General features: G+C 37.1%; 1 protein-coding gene across 1 annotated transcript; it reads right to left on the bottom strand.

Annotated features, from left to right (window-relative positions):
- LOC121486725 (cytochrome P450 2K6-like) lies at positions 1-16,930 on the bottom strand. Its single transcript, XM_041747900.1, has 9 exons — positions 16,823-16,930; positions 14,724-14,886; positions 10,722-10,871; positions 9,089-9,249; positions 7,159-7,332; positions 6,366-6,507; positions 5,808-5,992; positions 3,758-3,899; positions 1-446 (listed from the first exon to the last, which is right to left on the bottom strand). Exons 1-9 carry the CDS (start codon positions 16,928-16,930, stop codon positions 259-261), a joined length of 1,413 nt encoding a protein of 470 aa, XP_041603834.1. The 3' UTR covers positions 1-258.
- Positions 16,931-18,409: the final 1,479 nt, after the last annotated feature.

The following is an 18,409-nucleotide window of genomic DNA, read 5'->3' as shown; positions in this document are numbered from 1 at the left end:
TTGGAGGAAAAGGATAGTTTGGATTTGAAAGAAAGACCTTAGAGCAGGAGTGAAAGTTCTAGTTGTCACATGTTCTGTCTTAGAAAATGACAGTAGAGAGGCTTCCACTACACTGATTAGCCAAGGAACTCAGTCTGACCTGACTTGAGAACTCTCTGCAATGATGTGGCTGAAGTGCTTGAGCTGGCAAAATGCAGAAAAGGGGAGCTGGTGCTAAGGACCAAATCAAGAGCTGGGGCTGAGCTTGCAGTGCAGAGCCTAGGCCCGGAGCAGGGCACATATCTTATGAGGCATTGGTCGAGTGGTGAAGCCAATGTCGGGAGTTAGGTCCAGGTCCAGATGGGAGACCCCAGGGGGTGGCTGGAAGGTGAACTTCTGCATGAGGCTGGTGAAGAACAAGAAAAGCTCCATCTTGGCCAGTGACTCACCAGCACACATCCGGCGACCTGGAGTGATGGATATGATGGACGGTTATAAGATGTGTGAACAGAAAAACCTAAAATGCAACCTGGACAAAGATGAAAGCTGTCCACATGGGATTTCTCCTATTTTAGAATGTGTGAATTAGTCACTTTAACCTCTTCTGAGTCCTGTGGGCTCTGCAGAAGCCCTAGAAATGCAAAAATTAAGTACATATGCTAACTATCCCTGTGAGCTCCCACAAGGGAAACAAGCAACAAACATTAACATTTTAACCTGAAAAATGTTAGGACAGGTAAAACCAAGTGTGTCATGAGAACAGATAGTAAGGTGCCCAATGTGATTTGAAGGGTCAGGGAGACCTCTTCCTTTGTATGAGAGCTTTCTATCTCAGCTCCTGTGTAAACGGTGAGAAGTCATCCAGGCAAAATTGTGGCGAGATGTAGAAGGGGTCATGATGTATTTTGGGGCTAAAAAAAACTTGATTCTGACCAGAACATGGATCATGAGTTAGGGAGTACAAGACCTGAGGCCAGAGGATAAGTAGACACTAGGTTATGCTGAAGTATTTTAAGAACAGAGATTTGGTTAGTATTACTTTTAGAACATGACTTATTTGGGAAAATGTCAAGATTTTGAAAAATGGAGTCAGTTAAAGTTGAGGAAATCTTCAGGACGCCTGGGTGGCTCAGTGGTTGAGCATCTGCCTTTGGCTCAGGGTGTGATCCTGGGTTCCTAGGATCGAGTCCCACATCAGACTCTCTGTGAGGAGCCTGCTCCTCCTTCTCCCTATGTCTCTGCCTCTCTCTGTGTCTCTCATGAATAAATAAATAAAATCTTAAAGAAAATTGAGGAAGTCTTCTAGGTAAGTCTTTATTGACATAAGCGGGGACTTAATGGTTATATGTATTTCTTAAGATACACTGAATTGAGAATGGTGCATTTTTTTCTGGCTCAAATTTTTTTAAATTTTTTTTTTTTTTTAAGATTTTATTTGTTTATTCATGAGAGACCTAGAGAGAGAGGCAGAGACATAGGTAGAGGGAGAATCAGGCTCCATGCAGGGAGCCCAATGAGGAACCTGATCCCAGGACCTGAGCTAAAGGCAGATTCTCAACCACTGAGCCACCCAGGGGCCCCTCTGGCTCAAATTTAATGAGTTTTGTGGTTACATTGTAGAACAAAGATAATATATTTGATTGAGCTATGGCATTATGAAAAGTTTCTGCTTCCAGTCCTGTAGAAGACCCAGCCAGATCTTTTCATTCCTCTTTCCAGGGTCTGTAAATCCTAAGCCTGCTGCTTTGCTTTCCTGCCAATGAAATGTTGTAGACAGTCCAGTTAGATTTCTTTTGTTGTTGTTTGTTTATTTAATTTGGAAGATAATTCTCAAGTATACTGAGTCACAAAAGACTTCAAAGTTAAGAAAAGTATTTAAATGTGGTTATTTTTCAACTCATGGAAAGTAGCACTTTGGTTTATGTAGGACATCAGGGAAACAGATTAACTCCACAATTGGGGTGGTGGGGGGCAGTTTTTCACTATGCCTAGTAGCAAGGCAGGATTTTTAGGAGTGAAAGGCAATGTCTACTACCTCTCTCTGTCTGAAAATATTTATTAAATAAAAGCTAACAATTCAATGTTTAATTTAGCTTGTCTTTGAGACTACTGCTCCCAAAGGGCTTACTGCCCAGTAGGTGAGCCCAACAAGGAAAGAGGTAAATATTATACAGATTCACAAGCTTCAACAGAGTGTTATGGGAGACCATGGAAGGAAGACCTAATCTAGTTTTGGGGATTAGACCTTCCCACCTGCCCAGAATGAAATGTATGATTGAGTAGTGTCATCTAAATGAACGATAAATAATGCAATTTAGGGTGAGAATTATCTAACCTATATTTAGGTTTATTTGGTTTAAGGTAAGAGTCTAGCTGCCTAGCAAGAGAAAGCATGAATCAGTTTAGTTTACTTTTATGGGTACCTTGATGAAAACATAGCAAATTATCTTATCTTTTAAAAAAATGCTCTATGCAGAATTAGGAGTGATCATGACCAAAGATCAAATAAGCTCTCCAGAGAGCAAAATCTCTTTCTTAATGCAGTAAGTAAGAAGTGAGAAGAACTGGGGAAGAAGGACTTCAACACAATTAAAGGAATGAAGACTTCACACTCAACACTGGTTTTATGATATTTTTTTCTTGTGATAGTTTTGTGGTGGTTATATTTTAAGAATATTTCCATTTGTTTATCTATGATAAAAAAGAGTATCACTGCTTCTAGATTTCCTACAGCAGGAAACACACACACACACACACAGTATAGCTGGAGAATTCCCGAGATAAGGTTTGGTAAAATTGTTCGAAGATGGGCCACCGTTCAAAAAATCTGGACTGTTTGCTGCTTGTCTCATTTCCTTTAACTCTGGTTCCAGATGCGATACTACATTTTTATTTCAAGTAGGAGTCATTAATACATGTACTGTTTTCTTGTATATCAACCTATGTGTGTGTTTGTGTGTAAAAATTAGGAGAATGCATTGTACTTTGTGTCTCTCTCTATCCCTTAGTTAGCAGTAGGTAAGGAAAGTCTATCCTTTGGGTGACTGCTGTTTACCTATCACTGAATGGGTACCTGGAGTGAATGCTAACCTACTCTTTGTGTAAGTAGAAAGGCACAACATAACAAACTGCTTATGGTACAGTTTTGCTAAGATGCTTTCCTAGGAATGGAGAATTCACTTTAGGTTCTCAGGAATCCATACAATTATAGAGTAAATCCATTTAGTTCCCTGGATTCCAAAATGTACTCTAGTGGAAAGCTCTTCTCTCTTCCCTATCTCTAAGCCCCCTCCCTCTCTACCCTACCCAAGAAATCCTAAGAAAAACACTGGCATTTGTATATATTAAAGCAAAGCTTTTTAGAGGTGCCTGGGTCACTTAGTTGGTTAGCGCACCAACTCTTGGTCCTCAGGGTCCTGAGTTAAAGCCTCGAGTTGGGCTTCATGCTGAGAGTGGAGCCTACTTAAAAAAATAAATAAGGCAAAGCTTTTCTGGTTACAGTGAAGGTGGCTGCTCATTGTCACCTGTTTAACTTTCTCCGCAAATTCCATAGCTTCATCTGTAAGGAATCTTCAAGGTTTCCCTAAGAAAATGCCATTGCAGTGCCTAATGTCTTACAGCCAATTTACAGCCTGGGAGGAAAGGCCTCTTCCACTCTCACATCTTTCTGACATTTAGTGCCACATGGAAACAATTACAAAACCCAAGCACAGTCCTCAGACAAGGCCCAATCTCTCTAGATTTTTCAAAGCACCTTTCTCAAAATAGGATATCTTACCCAGTGAAAAGGGCATGAACGCTTCTTTCTTGATAAACTTTCCAGTAGAACTGAGGAAATGGTTGGGATTAAATGTGTCTGGCTTTTCCCACTGTGTTTGGTCCCGAAGTACAGAGGTCAGCAAAGTGATGACCTCAGTGCCCTAGAAATAGAAGCGCTATTAATGACAGACATTACATTCCTTCTGAAAAAAGTGGATCTTTAAAAAAGTGTGAAGGTCTGGGTTGCTCATTTTCCAGAAACAGTATGTTCTTGAAGAATATGGAAGGAGAGGAAGTAGAGGGGCAGCAGGCAGGACTTGAGATTGAGTGTGGAACATGCACTTACTCAACCACATTTTTGTTCAGTACCTACTAAAAAACACAAGCCTTGGACTCAGGACTGGAAATTGTTTCTTACTTAGTCATGTGTTTGCTATGTGATAATGGCATGTTTTTAGCTTTTGCTATATCCCAGTTTCTAAACTTATATGAAGGGAGTTAAATAATTCTTATGTGGTGGTTTGTGAGCCTCAGAGGCAGTGATATGCAGGACAGAACCTGGTGCGGTTCCTGGCAGGTCTGAGGCTCAGGGAAGTTTTGCTCCTTTGCCTCCAGGGACGTAAGAGTGGACAAGCTAGATCTCACAAGCCCATCAAAACAAATCCTCAAAAGTCAGCTACCCCCCTTCCACAGCTTGCTACATGCTCTGAGACAACTGAGGACATCAAGGAAAGGACCTCTAATTGTGATACAGGAAAGAGTATTCTGAAGACTAAAAATAAAATAAGAGTAGGAAGAAAAGACTGCCTCGCAGTTAAGGACAGTGTTTACTATTTCACCATAGTTAATCATAGCTTCCTGTCCAAGAAATCTTTGGGATACTATCATTGTGGTTAGCTGGCTTAGCACGTGAATTGGTATAGTTTTTGAGTCATGAAAAGCAAACAACTGCTTTAAAGTGTTTTATTTTAAAATTACCTTTGTTGCTTTCTTTTTTATTTGTTAAGTATATGTACGTGGACATTGTGGATTTTTCCTCCTCCTAAGAACTGTGCTAGATATTTCCATTGGAGCTCAGTGAAACCATGGGACCTAGCCGCCAGTAGCATGGTAGGCGTGTTAGACCCCTTGTACCTGTGAAGCTCTGATACAGTGCTCTACGTAGCTTGTAGCCAGATAGATAATTAGAACTAAAATCCTGCCATTATTTGCCATATTTTATTTCTAAAATCCTGCCATATTTGTTTTCATGAGCTAATAATCTGATAAATTCAGAACTAAAATCCTGCCATTATTTGCCATATTTTATTTCTAAAATCCTGCCATATTTGTTTTCATGAGCTAATAATCTGATAAATTCAGTCGAACAGTGTGTTTCATGCATGCTGAGAAGAGAAACTCCAAACATGAATGTTGCCCCCTTGTTTGCAGGGTACGCACAGGGGGTAGCAACTGATAGTGTGGGCAGGGGGTCCACATAACCAGTGGCCCCTGTGCATTCATGTAGAGATGGCTCAGAAGCAGTGACCAGACTAAACTTTAAGGAAAAGAATTAGTGCTGTGGGCAGACACTGGTCCTCTGCAAATTCCCGCCTTCAGTATACTTTTAGCAAAGATCTATTCTTTCCACTGGCAAAGCAAAGAATGCATCTAGATGCTGTAAGGTTGAGAAGCAGAGGGCCTGAGCATGTTTCTGTGTGAGGAGGGAAGTGGGGCTGGAGGTGCTGCTCTCAGGGGCCCTGCGTGGAGTGAACCGCTCTCTAAATGGTGGCACCCCTTTCCGGGGATCTGGCGGTGATCTGGCCCCCCTACCTACCCATCTTGCTCTGTGAACCCCAATTTCCTCAACTACCACGTAAAAAATAATAATACCTTTTAAGGTTGCGCAGAGTAATTAGCACCTATTCTGTCTACACACAAACTGACATCCTCAGTTCACCTTTATTGGCTGGTAGGAAGGGAGCAGGAGGCTGAGATCGCCTTTGGCAGTTTATTGCAGTGCTTCTGTGATTTTTGAGCAGCTGACATTTTTTTCCCTCTTCCCTCACTTCCCCTTCTTAAACCCTTACCTTGGGGATATAGTAATTTTTAAACATAACGTTTGTGGTTGTTGCATGTGGTAAGCCTGTGGGCAGGATATTAGCAAATCTCTGTACTTCGTGAATGACAGCATCTGTGTATGGCATTTGAGTTCGATGTGTAATCCGAGGCTGAGCTGACCCCACAACTTTGGTGATCTCATCACAGACCTTTTCTGGATAAAATACAGAATGATTAGAGTGGGGGTAGGGTGGGGGATATTGGAACAGTCTTCTCAATTTTCCTTCCATGTGAAAATCAAACCTAAGCGCTGAGTTCTGACTCATCTTTTCTCTGATCTGCTTCCACTCTTAGACCTCTATTCCTGAGGCTCCTCTGGGGACCTACATGGAGTGACACCTGCAGACCATCTCCAGAAGCTTGAAGAGCAAAATCTCCTTTCTTATGTCAAAAGGAAACTAAAGATACACACTGTCCTTGAGGGTATAAATTAAAGGTATCCAGTGTGGCCATAGAATACTGCTTTTCCACCCAAGAGATTTCTGAGTCCTTCCCTCAGGCAATGCTCTGAATCTTAGGAGACCTACTCTGGACCTCAGGATATCGCATCATGAGCAGAAGTGCCCAGCACAGCGTGGTGGCCGTGGTCTCTGTACCAGCCGCAAAGAGGTTACTAACAAGTGCCACCAGATTTTCATCACTGAAATAGGTTGTAGATGTATCTTTCTCCTGAAAAGGGAAAAGGAATCATTAGTGATGAAATATTTTTATACTGGTCAGTCATGGCAAATAACCCAACATGAATTTAAAAAACTAAGCCTGGCATTCTTTCAATAGAGTGGATTTTTTTTTATTATGAAGATGTGCAGAATTTTGGGGTAAAGTACATTCCAAGTGCTAATCATGATAAATAATTCTAACAATGGGAAAGGCTCTTTGACATTTGGAAATTAGTTTTTAACTGAGTGATTAGAATATGCCCAACATTGTTTCTTTTTTAAAAATTGCATTAAATCTTTGTGTTAATGAAACACATTTCCTTTTTTTTTTTTTTAATGAAACACGTTTCCAATGCAATAAAAGGAATACTGTACTAATTCTAAAAGCTAACATTGGCGATCATATATATGTCTTGTTTTTTTTTGTTTTTTTTTTGTTTTTGTTTTCTTTAAAGAGAGTGATGTGAAAAGCAGTAGAAAATACTCAAGAATGGAAAATGTAGTAAATACCATTCTTTGTAGAGTACATATCTGCCATCATTAACTTAATGGAATCCAGTGATCTTTCTGCTTTGAAAGAAATATTTTTCCTCAAGATGCTATTAATTAAGCAAAATAATAAACAATAGGCTAAGGTAACCCCTGAGCAAAACACTATTACCTCCTGCTGTCTGACCAAAAAGGCATCAATGAAACTTCTTGGATCATTTTTGTCAAATTTATGCTGATGATCTAGGAAAGTCATCCTTATAAAAGCAAATAATTCATCTCTATTCCTGAGTACTGTCTTATGACTTTTTAGGAGGAACCCCAAAACTGGAAACATATTGAAAAGCTGAAAGAATAGAAAACAACATAGTTAAATATATATATGTAATGCCTGCAATCCTGGGAATGACACCATTATTTCTAGAAGCATTATAGAAATAATATCTCATTTAGACTTCCATTATTTTTAAAGATTTTATTTATCTATTCATGAGAGACACAGAGAGAGAAAGAGAGAGAGAGAGAGACAGAGACAAAGGCAGAAGGAGAAGCAGGCTCCCTGCAGGGAGCCCGATGTGGGACTCAATCCGGAATCACTCCCTGAGCAGAAGGCAGACACTCAACCACTGAGCCACCCAGGCATCCCTAACTAAAATCTTAAAAAAAAAAAATTTTTTTTTTAAAGATTGAACTATTTATTTACTTATTTTTAATTTATTTAAGTTCAAATAATTAACATAGTGTGCATTATTAGTTTCAGAGGTAGAGTTCAGCAATTCATTGGTCTTATATAATACCTAGTGCTCATTACATCATCTGCCCTCCTTAATGACCATCACGCAGTTAACCCATCCTTCCACCCACTTCCCCTCCAGCCACCTTCAGTTTGTTTCCTGTAAATAAGAGTCTCTTACGGTTTGTCTCCTTCTCTGGTTTTGTCTTTAGTTTTCCCTCCCTTCCCCTACGCTCCTCTGTTTTGTTTCTTAAATTCCACATGAGTGAAACCATATGATAATTGTCATTTTCTGATTGAGTTAAAAATAAAATTAGACATAGTCACCTGTTCCAGTCTTCTCTCATACCTGTATTTAGAGTAAATCTGTACTTATCATAAGAGAACCCAAATTCGGGCAGCCCGGGTGGCTCAGGGGTTTAGCGCCGCCTTTGGCCCAAGGCGTGATCCTAGGGACTCGGGGTCGAGTCCCACATCGGGCTCCCTGCATGGAGTCTGCTCCTCCCTCTGCGTGTGTCTCTACCTCTCTGTCTCTCTGTTTCTCATGAGTAAATAAATAAAATCTTAAAAAAAAAAAAGAGAACCCAAATTAACAATAACTACCAATAACATTGTTAGTTGTCAGTTGTGCTATTGAAAATGGGAACTATTTGACAAGGCTCTTAGTCCCAACATTCTAGAAGATAGCAACTTTATTGCTCATGAATATAAAAAAATTGGATTGTAGCACTATTTTGAACTTCCATGAATCAGAATAAATGTTAAAGTTTTATTTAATACTTTTTCTAGTGGGATCCCTGGGTGGTGCAGCAGTTCGGCGCCTGCCTTTGGCCCAGGGCACGATCCTGGAGACCCGGGATCGAATCCCACATCGGGCTCCCGGTGCGTGGAGCCTGCTTCTCCCTCTGCCTGTGTCTCTGCCTCTCTCTCTCTCTCTCTGTGTGACTATCATAAATAAGTAATAATAAAAAAAATTTAAAAAAATACTTTTTCTAGTACTTGATAGTTCTTTAAGTTCACTCTTCTAAGTGAATTCTACTGAGTATTTCTTATTCATTCGTGGTTTACCCCATAGTCGATTCATAACTAGTGGTATAGGTAAAAAATGAATGGCCAAGATTGTAAAAATTTACTGAACTCATATATTGCACTATTTATTGATATGATTCACAATCCATGCATCATAAGGTGTTTGATGCAGTAATTTGTGATGGAAGAATTATCAGATGTGTTAACCAACCAGGCTTGTAACATCTCTGTATTCAGAATGTTCCAGAAAGTGTACATTTTTGAAATGGCAAATACTTTTTCATGGTCTCTTGAATAATACTCTAGAGGAAGTAAAATTGAATAGGGAAGATACAGTTACCGCAATCCTAGGACCTCCAATGAGCTTCACATTTTCACCAATCAAGGTTAAGAGTCTCAGGAATTGGGTGTCTTGGTAATCAAACCGTTTTCCGAGCAACACTGACACGATGACATTAGCAACAGAAGCATTCATTACTGTTTTGACCTCAAAGGGTTTTCCTACAAGAGAATTCATTAATCAGATTAGGAATGCTCACATAAACAGTATTAAACCAGTCCTGGAATGATTGGGACAGACTGTCAAGAAAAGATTTCATGGAGGAATGGATTATCGGTGACCATGCCTTTTAAGAAGAGGTGAGAGTAGATGGGCCTTGAAAAATATCCCGAATTTGATTAAAATACTGAAAGTATATGTTAGCAAAAATCTACATGTGTCTCATTTAAAGGAATTAAAATGTGCCAGGTGAGGGACATTTCCGTGTGTGTGTAGCAAATGTTAAAGCATAACATCTGAGAAAATATCAACCTAGAAGGCTTCAATCAAATTCAAAAATTTAAAATAGGATATTTATAAGATTAAGATGATTTTACTTGAAAGAACTTCATCCAGAGCCTCTTATTTTTAGCCTCTTCTGTTACTGGGACCTGTTTTCCTCAGCATCATTGAAAACTATTTAGATTATTAAATATGTATCAGTGGAAGTACACTTATTTTTGGCCACTGGAATGCTAAGACTTACTCTTAACATCAGCACCTATCTTAAATGTGGAGGCTAAAGACCTGGGGTAATTTCTATAGAGAATATATTTACTTCTTAATATATACATGTGAGGTATGTGAGATGCTATGTTCACAAAGTCCTGAGAAATTGTTAGAAGCTTAACCATGGAGAAGGAATAGATGTTTTCCTATAGATACTCTCTCCAAAGTGCTGACAGGCTCTCTATGTATACAGGGACTGCTAATTTAGCATGTGGAGCCCTGACCCTTGTATCTTTTCTGTATTCATCTCAGGCTTGTCTACCTTTGACCATTTTTCTTCATATTACTACCTGCGTCAGTGAAGATAATACTCAAAGGAGCATATTTTTAGTAAGGAATGAACTCAGTTTATTAAAGAAATGAGAAAACTTTTAACATGAAGATAATTAAATATTAAAATAACATGGAATTAACTCTCTATCATTTAAAGAGATCAGATACCATATCTATTATGGAAGAACTGTTCCAAATTAAAGGAGGCAAAAGAGACGTGACAACTGAATGTAATGCATGTGTCAAGATTTTCTCCTGCTATTTAAGACATTAATGGCACAACAGCAAAATCTGGCAAACTAAGTTCTGTGGATTACTGAGTCAATACTAATTTCCTGAGTTTTGAAAAATGTACTTTGGGGATGGGAGAGAATGTTTTTGTTTATTTTTAAGAAATACATTGAGGTGTTTAGGAATAAAGGGAGAGCATGTCTCCAAAGTACTTTAAAACAGGTTAGAAAAAGAGAGAAAGAGAGATGGCAAATGTAAAATGTTGACATTTGGGGTATGTTACAGAAGAGTATGATTTGGGGAATTATTTGTAAATTCTTGGAATTTTCCTGTGAGACTGAAATTATGTGTAAATAATAAAATACAGCTTTTGGGTTCTTTCTCATGAAAAATAAGACATGGTTTAATTCATTCTACGCACCTCTGTGAGACTCAAAGCTCCATATGAGATGTTGGCATTCCTCTATAATGGTATCTTCTATGATCCGCTTGCCCATTCCAAAGTTCCGTAAGGTGGCCAAACTGAATCTTCTCATAGTTTTCCAGGTTTCACCGTGAGAGAAAACAATTCCTTATAATGAGGAGAGTGTTTTAAAATTATTTCCTCAAAGCTTTTATCATTTAATTTGCGAGGACAAATAAAAAGTAAAAGAAGCTTTATCCTTCCTGTTGAAAATAAGAGACTCCCCTCTCAAAGCATTTACTTTAGAAGACTTGTAAGTAATATATAATCATATCATATGTATGTATGACTTATACATAAGTCATTCTGACTTATTTCAGATATGTCAGACTTATTTCAGGACTCATTTCAGTCCTTCTGAAAATTAGAATAGGTCTTTGGTCAGCTTTATGACCTAGCAATGGCTTTCTCAGGGACTTTGGGGCCACCTGTTTTTCAGAATACAGACATCCAGGAAGAAAGTGCCCCTTTCAGGGCTCAGTGGTCTAGCACCGCCTCCAGCTCAGGGTGTGATCCTGGAGACCTGGGATATCGAGTCCCACGTCAGGCTCCCTGCATGGAGCCTGCTTCTCCCTCTGCCTGTGTCTCTGCCTCTCTCTCTCTCTGTGTATCTCATGAACAAATAAAAGAAAAAAAAGAAAAAAAAAGATAATTTTAAAAAGAAAAAAGAAAAAAAGAAAGTGCCCATTTCTCCCAGATTCTGTGGGAGGGCCGAGCCTTACTTTGGTGAGTACCTTGCCCCAAGTTCAAAACTACCTCTTATCATGAAGATATAGGAATTCTATTATTCTTTTTTATCCAATTAACACAGATGGTCACTCCAATTACCGGGTGAATCAAGGATGCACTATGTATGACAAATGGTGCTGCCAAGCTCTCTTGGTTATTGAGGACTAGTTATTGTTTCTCTTAAGGACATTTTTGTAATGGGTTGTATCTGCTTGGTTATATAAAAGAGTGGCATTTCTTTATGTTTTTGCAATTTCTTAGTAGATTGTGATAGATATCACATTTTGGTTTGATGCTTATTCAATAATAAAATTATCTTCTTTTTCTATTACCTTTGTGGAGAGGAGGATTTCTGGGCTGGGAGAAGATTTTGGTTTTAGTTCTATATCTCTGACAAATTTATTAAGCAATTCTTGAGTTTCTACTATATGCTTACATCATGTAGGTGTGGTTAATGGATAGATGAACGATAAAAACAAAGTCTCTTTTGCTAGGGAAGAATGTAGACTATAGACACAAGAGTACCCAAGAAAAAAGTTACAGTAAATAACTACCAAGAGGTGTAAACAAGCTTCCACATTAGTGCTATATGTACTAATTTCTAGGCACACATATTGTTGTAGCATATAGTAGGTGCTCCATAAATATTTATTGAATAAAACAGCTAGATGAATTTGTGTGTGGCTACAGGAAATAATAATAATCAAATAAGGTTTAGAAGAGTTGGGACTAACTTACAGAAAAATAAGGAGAGAGAAGGTTGCCAAAGTGGCCCACCTCTTTCCATGGTGGGATTTGTGGTAGTAGTGGCATTCTTCTTGTGTTTCAGTCCCTAGTCCCCGCCCTTCCTCCATTTGATTTGAGGTACAAGAGACAGGGGAGGACTTTCTGAGTTTGACTGATAACCAGAAATAGGAAACTAGAATAAATAAGGCAACCAAGGTGTTGGAAATGGGGCAGCGCCATCCTTGTTAGTGTCAACATGAAATCCAGAACAAGATAGATGTCTCCTGCATGGTTGTGGCCACTTTGTGTGAGGTTAAGCCTTCCTTTCAAAGGAAGGTTAGATTCTGCCCACATTCAGTTCTTATATTAATATAATATTATTTGTCTATGGATCCTGTGTGCATAAAACTCTTTTACAACAAATATGTGATTCTTTGAACTATCTCATTTTTATATTTAAAAATTCATATTTGAGAACACAGTAGTATAATATGAAGGGCCCACAGAAATCATTGTATCTTTCAGGGAATAGCAATAGCTCAGCCATGTAATTGTGGAGAACATTAATTTAGCATTATAAGGAATGGAACTTCTTTTAAATGCTGGGACCGAAGTTTGAAATATATTTAGGTTACATGGCAAAATAACTTATTAAGGTGAAGTTATACTCCAAAATGGTTTAATGGTAACAAAAATATTAAATTGTTTTTCTGTTTATACAAAATTGGTTTAAAGAATGCCTGTACCAATTTGGGTGGATTACTAGACAGGGTGTGGAGCAGAGAAGTAATCATTTTCTCTTTGAACAAAGAGTAGTTTTCCTCTGAGCAGTTTCTACACTTAAGAAAAAAGACTACTTGATTCCTAAAATGAATTATTTGCTAAGGAAAAAAAATATTAGATTTGACATTGATACAAATTAAAACAATTTTGTGTATAATCATAAAATCAGTGAGTAATATATGAAGTATTGTGAAAAAGAACAGAGATGCCAGAGGCAATAGACAAAAAGTGTCCCAAATTTCTAGAAGGAATAAAAGAAGATTCTAGAAAGAATAAAAGTGTCCCAAATTTCTCCCAGGAGCTAAAGATAAGGGACTGAATGAACCGTTACTCCTCAATGCTAATTTTGTGAGATGTTAGTCGGAATTCTAAGAAAAAAATTCCAACAATGGATGTGGTATATATATATATATATATATATATATATATATATACAAAAAAAAAAAAAATCACACATAATGGAATATTACTCAGCTATCAAAAAGAATGAAATCTTGCCATTTGCAACAACATCGATGGAGCTAGAGGATATTTTGCTAAGTGAAATAAGTCAGTCAAGGAAAGACAACTGCCATATGACTTCATTCATATGTGGAATTTAAGAACCAAAACGGATGAACATATGGAAAGGGAGGAAAAAGAAAAAAAAAGAGGGGAAAAAAACCACTAGTTTGTTTGGGACTCCTAATAGTAGAAAACAGAGGGTTGATGGAGGGAGGTGGGTGGGGGATGGGTTAAATGACTGATGGGAATTAAGGAGGACATTTGTTATGATGAGCACAGGGTGTTGTAGGTAAGTGATGAGTCACTAAATTCTACTCCTGAAACCAATATTGCACTATATGTTAACTAATAAATTTCATGTAAAAAATCTTCTAAGCACTAATAAGTGTGAAAACTGAATTAAATAAAATTAAACAGACTTTGATGTTTTCTCAGAGGTTTTAATATCCTAATAGGTACCCCCTGAGTCCAAGAGAGGTCCGTAATATGTAGTATTTCTCAAATTCACTTCACTGACACTGCTTTTTTGGATAGAACATTTACTAATATCTCAGAGAATAAGGCTTTTGAGAAGGATAGTGTGAGAAATGCTTTTTTCAAAAAGTTGTTAAAGAATTAAAATGCCTTAGTAGTATTTATTAGACTAGTACTAAACTAGTAGTCTAGTAAATACTACTAGTTGACTAAAAATAATTAATGTTAAGATGAAACTATTCCCATTTTTAGAGTAATTAACATTAAAGGGTTGATGTAATAACTTAAAGAGTTATTATATTAGTGGAATGGCATAAAAGTATAGCATTTGGATTTCCTCAGGACATTTATCCAAGACACACATAAGCAAAATGCAACAATTTTATCTGGTGAAAATATGGTTCAGTATTATTTATAACACTATTGTTACTGTATTGTTTGATGGATCAAAGTCAATCATTAGACTGTGACCTCTTAAGCCGATGGCCTCTGTTCTCTTTATATTCTCCTAGCACTGTACTTTTCACACAGTTGCTGGTTAATAATAATTTGTTTAACAGAATTAACATATACAATGAGAATAAAATCATAAATCATAAATTTTCTCCTAAGTAACTACTATTTGTGTAATGTATATTGATGAAGGAAAAATTAAATCATGAAAGGAATTTTTAAAGATAATACAGTGCAATTGATTTAGTAATTTTGACCATAAGGATACATTTTAAGCTTAGAATTTATTACCTTTTCCTTCAAAAAGTCTTTCAAATATGGGCACTTGAGATCGTTCCCCAAATTGATCGCCATAATTGACAAGGGCATCTTTTACTGTCTCATATCCAGAGAGTACCACCACCTTCTTTGGACCCATTTGGATGCTGTAAATGGAGCCATATTTCTGGGAGAGCTTGGGCGTGTAATAAAAAGAGAAGCGATTAAAACATGATACTGTAATAAAAAATGAACTGGATCTTGATCTTTGATAATTTAATTCTGACAAACGAGTCAGTTTTATATTCTTGTGAAATGAGAATACTGGACTAAGGATGCTCCTTGGTTGCTACACTTGTTTAAGCCATAATTATTATGATCATCTACTGATTGTCCTCCTGCTCCATTTTGATTTCACAGTTGCAGTGCTCTGACATCATGGAATTGATTCATGGTATCTCTCTCTTATACCTTTGTTTGGTCTCAGAAAATGCCCACATAGGACTCTAAGAAGACAAAAACACTTCTTGACTACCACCCTGAGTACCTAACCATCATATTCATGCTCTATCCTTTGTGGGATACTATGACCATAGTAGGTCCAAGTTAGTTCCCCACTACTGTGTGACACTTCTTACTACAAAATAACATTCAATTTTCTCTGATAATTAAAAATAAACAAGATGATCATTTATTGCCTCCTAAATATGTTGCCAGTATCTCTTTCTAATGCACATTACAAGCCAGAAAAGTAGATATTATCATCATTTCCATCATATAGGCAAGACACTGTGGCTTCAAGAATTCACAGAATAAATAGCAATACTCAAAAAAGAATATACATGCAGGCTTGTTGGCTGCATAGCTTGTGGTCTTTATCCAACTAAGGTTTAGGTAAAGAATGAGAAAGAAACTTTTAATATTTCTTTCTTTAGGAAACTGAACTTTGGAAAATAACAGGATTGCAACCCTCATGAACTGTTGGTAGGAATGTAAATTGGTGCAGTCACTATGGAAACCAGTGGTTCGGGAATCCCTGGGTGGCTCAGCGGTTTAGCGCCTGCCTTCCGCCCAGGGTGTGATCTTGGAGCCCCGGGATCCAGTCACGTCGGGCTCCCTGCATGGAGCCTGCTTCTCCCTCTGCCTGTGTCTCTGCCTCTCTCTCTCTCTCTCTCTCTGTCTTTCATGAATAAATAAATAAAATCTTAAAAAAAAAAAAAAAAGAAACCAGTGGTTCCTCAAAAAATTAAAAATAGAAATACCATATGATCCAGTAATTCCACTACCTGGTATTTACCCAAAGGAATAAAACACTACTTTGAAGGTATATGCACCCCTATGTTTATTGCAGCATTATACAATAACCAAAATATAGAAGCAACCCAAGTGTCCACCAACAGACAAATGGATAAGGAAGATATTACACACACACACACACACACACACACACGCACACACACACAAGAATGAATTCTTGCCATTTGCAATGACATGGCTGGACCTAGAGGGTATTATGTTAGGTGAAATAAATTAGACTGAGAAAGACAAATACCTTATGATTTCACTTGTATGTGGAATTTAAAAAACAAAACAAATGAGGAAAGGGGCAAAAAAACAAACAAACAAAAAAAACAAAAACAAAACTAAATTCTTATACAAATGCCATAGCTAATTAATGACAGGTAGTTCTAGGTCTCAATTTGCTAGGGCCATACTCTTGATTGTGCCTTTTGTACACATTGTTTTGAATAAAAATAAACATTTTCTAGAGTAAGACTATAATCATAATTCAGTTCCTTCATAGTGAAATATGTAAGATATGGAATACAGATATAGAGTATGGAATATGTAGACCAAAGTGGTTGAAATAAAGGATATAAATCATAAATATTTCTGGATAAAAATATCACTTAATAACAAATAGAAATATATTTACTAATATTTTTATATATCCAAATTGAAAAGAAACAAAAAATTAAATTTACAACAGCTCAGTTAACTTTGAATCCTAGCTAGTTACTTCATTGCACATCTATGACCCAGTTGTAAATATGTGCATGCTAATACACCTATAAAAGGGTAAGAATAATGTGAAAATTAAAATATGAAATGAACATTCATTTATTTTTTACCTCCAGCATAGTTTGATATGGCCTCTTCAGATTGAGAATATGCAGATTTCCAATAATTGGCAAAGGTCTGGGTCCTGGAGGAAAATGTTGCTTGGAAGCCTTAGTCATGAAGATTTTTATATTTAAAAGAAAAATAAGAAGCAGGCTCAGAATTGGAAGTATGATAGAAAAGTCAAACCCACTCATTATCTCTACGTAGATGTAATTATTAAGGTAATAGAAATCTCTGCAATTGCAACCAAGCAGAATCAGCAACTTCCAAAGCAAATCAAAAACATGGAGGCATTGCTCATAATATTTGTCCTATATTATAGTCAACCATCTATTTTATAATTAAAGTGAGTTCAGCCCTACATGATATGCTTGCCTTATCTCAGCTCCTCCTCCCTTCTCTCTTTTCACTTCTCAGTTCAATCTGTTTTATCCAATAAAGCCTGGGCAAAGGATTTCCTCTTCATGTAAAACAAGAATTTGTCTTGAAATTTCAGAGAAACACAGTATGTTTAATCCTTGATGTGAAATCTACATTTCACAGTAAAAAAAGTTGTATTGTTTGCTAAGATACCCCATGATCTGTGTGTGGCTGCTCAAATGACAGTGTCACACCAAGAATTTCAAGATTCCTATACAATGGTAAGTTCTTAAAAGAGTTTCATAGGAGTCCCAGTGCCAATGGAAAGAGCACTGGTTTTTAACTTGAGGTCTTTGAGCCTTAGTTGCATTTTAAATTGAGAGAAATACATAAATTATTCATTTGTTACAATGAGTTAAAAATGGACACATATACAACTGTTAACAAAGACTTAAAATTCACTGCCTGGCATACTTCATTTTTTCCCTCTTTCACTCCTGAAAAGTTTTCTCATTTGTTTATGTCTATATTCTTTTCTGTATTTTTTTATATTGCTGTCATCAAATTTTCCATCTTTCTGTGCTACTGACTTTTGCATCTGAGATATAGCCCATTCTAGTCAATTTGCTCAAGAAAGAAATACGTATCTTTCCTTTCTGTGCTAGAATGACTGTGAATAATGAACTAGTTTAATAGATTAAATTGAACAATTTTTAAATATATTGCCTTCTTGATAACAGTATTTCCTCAAGTTTCCTACAAGTTGCCATCATGTTTCATATTTACTTTTTTAGTTTATCATTTGTTGTACTCAAGGAATTTAAATTTCTTGAAATCAAGGACTCTATTTCCCCCCACTGTGGGATCTCCAATGTTTAGAACAATGCCTGGCACTTAACAAGTTTAAATTAGTGAATAAATCAGGGTGCAAATAAGTGATTGAAGTCCTCCAAATATTTTATTTCTGGAGAGTCATTCCTAGTAACTTGGAATTTGGGGAACAGAGTGACTATATGTACCAAATTCTGTGATTTTGTAGATAGGTAAACAAACCAAGAGAATTCAGATTCAGCAAGGGTCATGAAGCTTCTTCCCAAGAGAGCCACAAGTAGGACTTAAGTCTGCTTCTTTGCAATACTCTTTATACCACATGGCTTAATCCCATGATACTAAATGTTCTGTATACAACTATGTGACTTCTCTGCTTGACATGGCTATTGGTTGCTGGAACACAA

The sequence above is a fragment of the Vulpes lagopus genome, chromosome 1, assembly GCF_018345385.1.
Source record: "Vulpes lagopus strain Blue_001 chromosome 1, ASM1834538v1, whole genome shotgun sequence".
Taxonomy (NCBI): Eukaryota; Metazoa; Chordata; class Mammalia; order Carnivora; family Canidae; genus Vulpes; species Vulpes lagopus.
This window is presented reverse-complemented; position numbering and strand designations above follow the sequence as displayed.

What these genes read in the sequence shown, in the direction of transcription:
- LOC121486725 (XM_041747900.1), bottom strand. Translation starts at nt 16,930, where the DNA reads ATGACTAAGGCTTCCAAGCAACATTTTCCTCCAGGACCCAGACCTTTG. An exon ending in GAGCTTTGAGTCTCACAGAG is followed by an intron (nt 9,250 to 10,721) that starts GTGCGTAGAATG and finishes ATTCTCTTGTAG; the next exon opens with GAAAACCCTTTGAGGTCAAA. An exon ending in TTGGAGGTCCTAGGATTGCG is followed by an intron (nt 7,333 to 9,088) that starts GTAACTGTATCT and finishes CTATTCTTTCAG; the next exon opens with CTTTTCAATATGTTTCCAGT.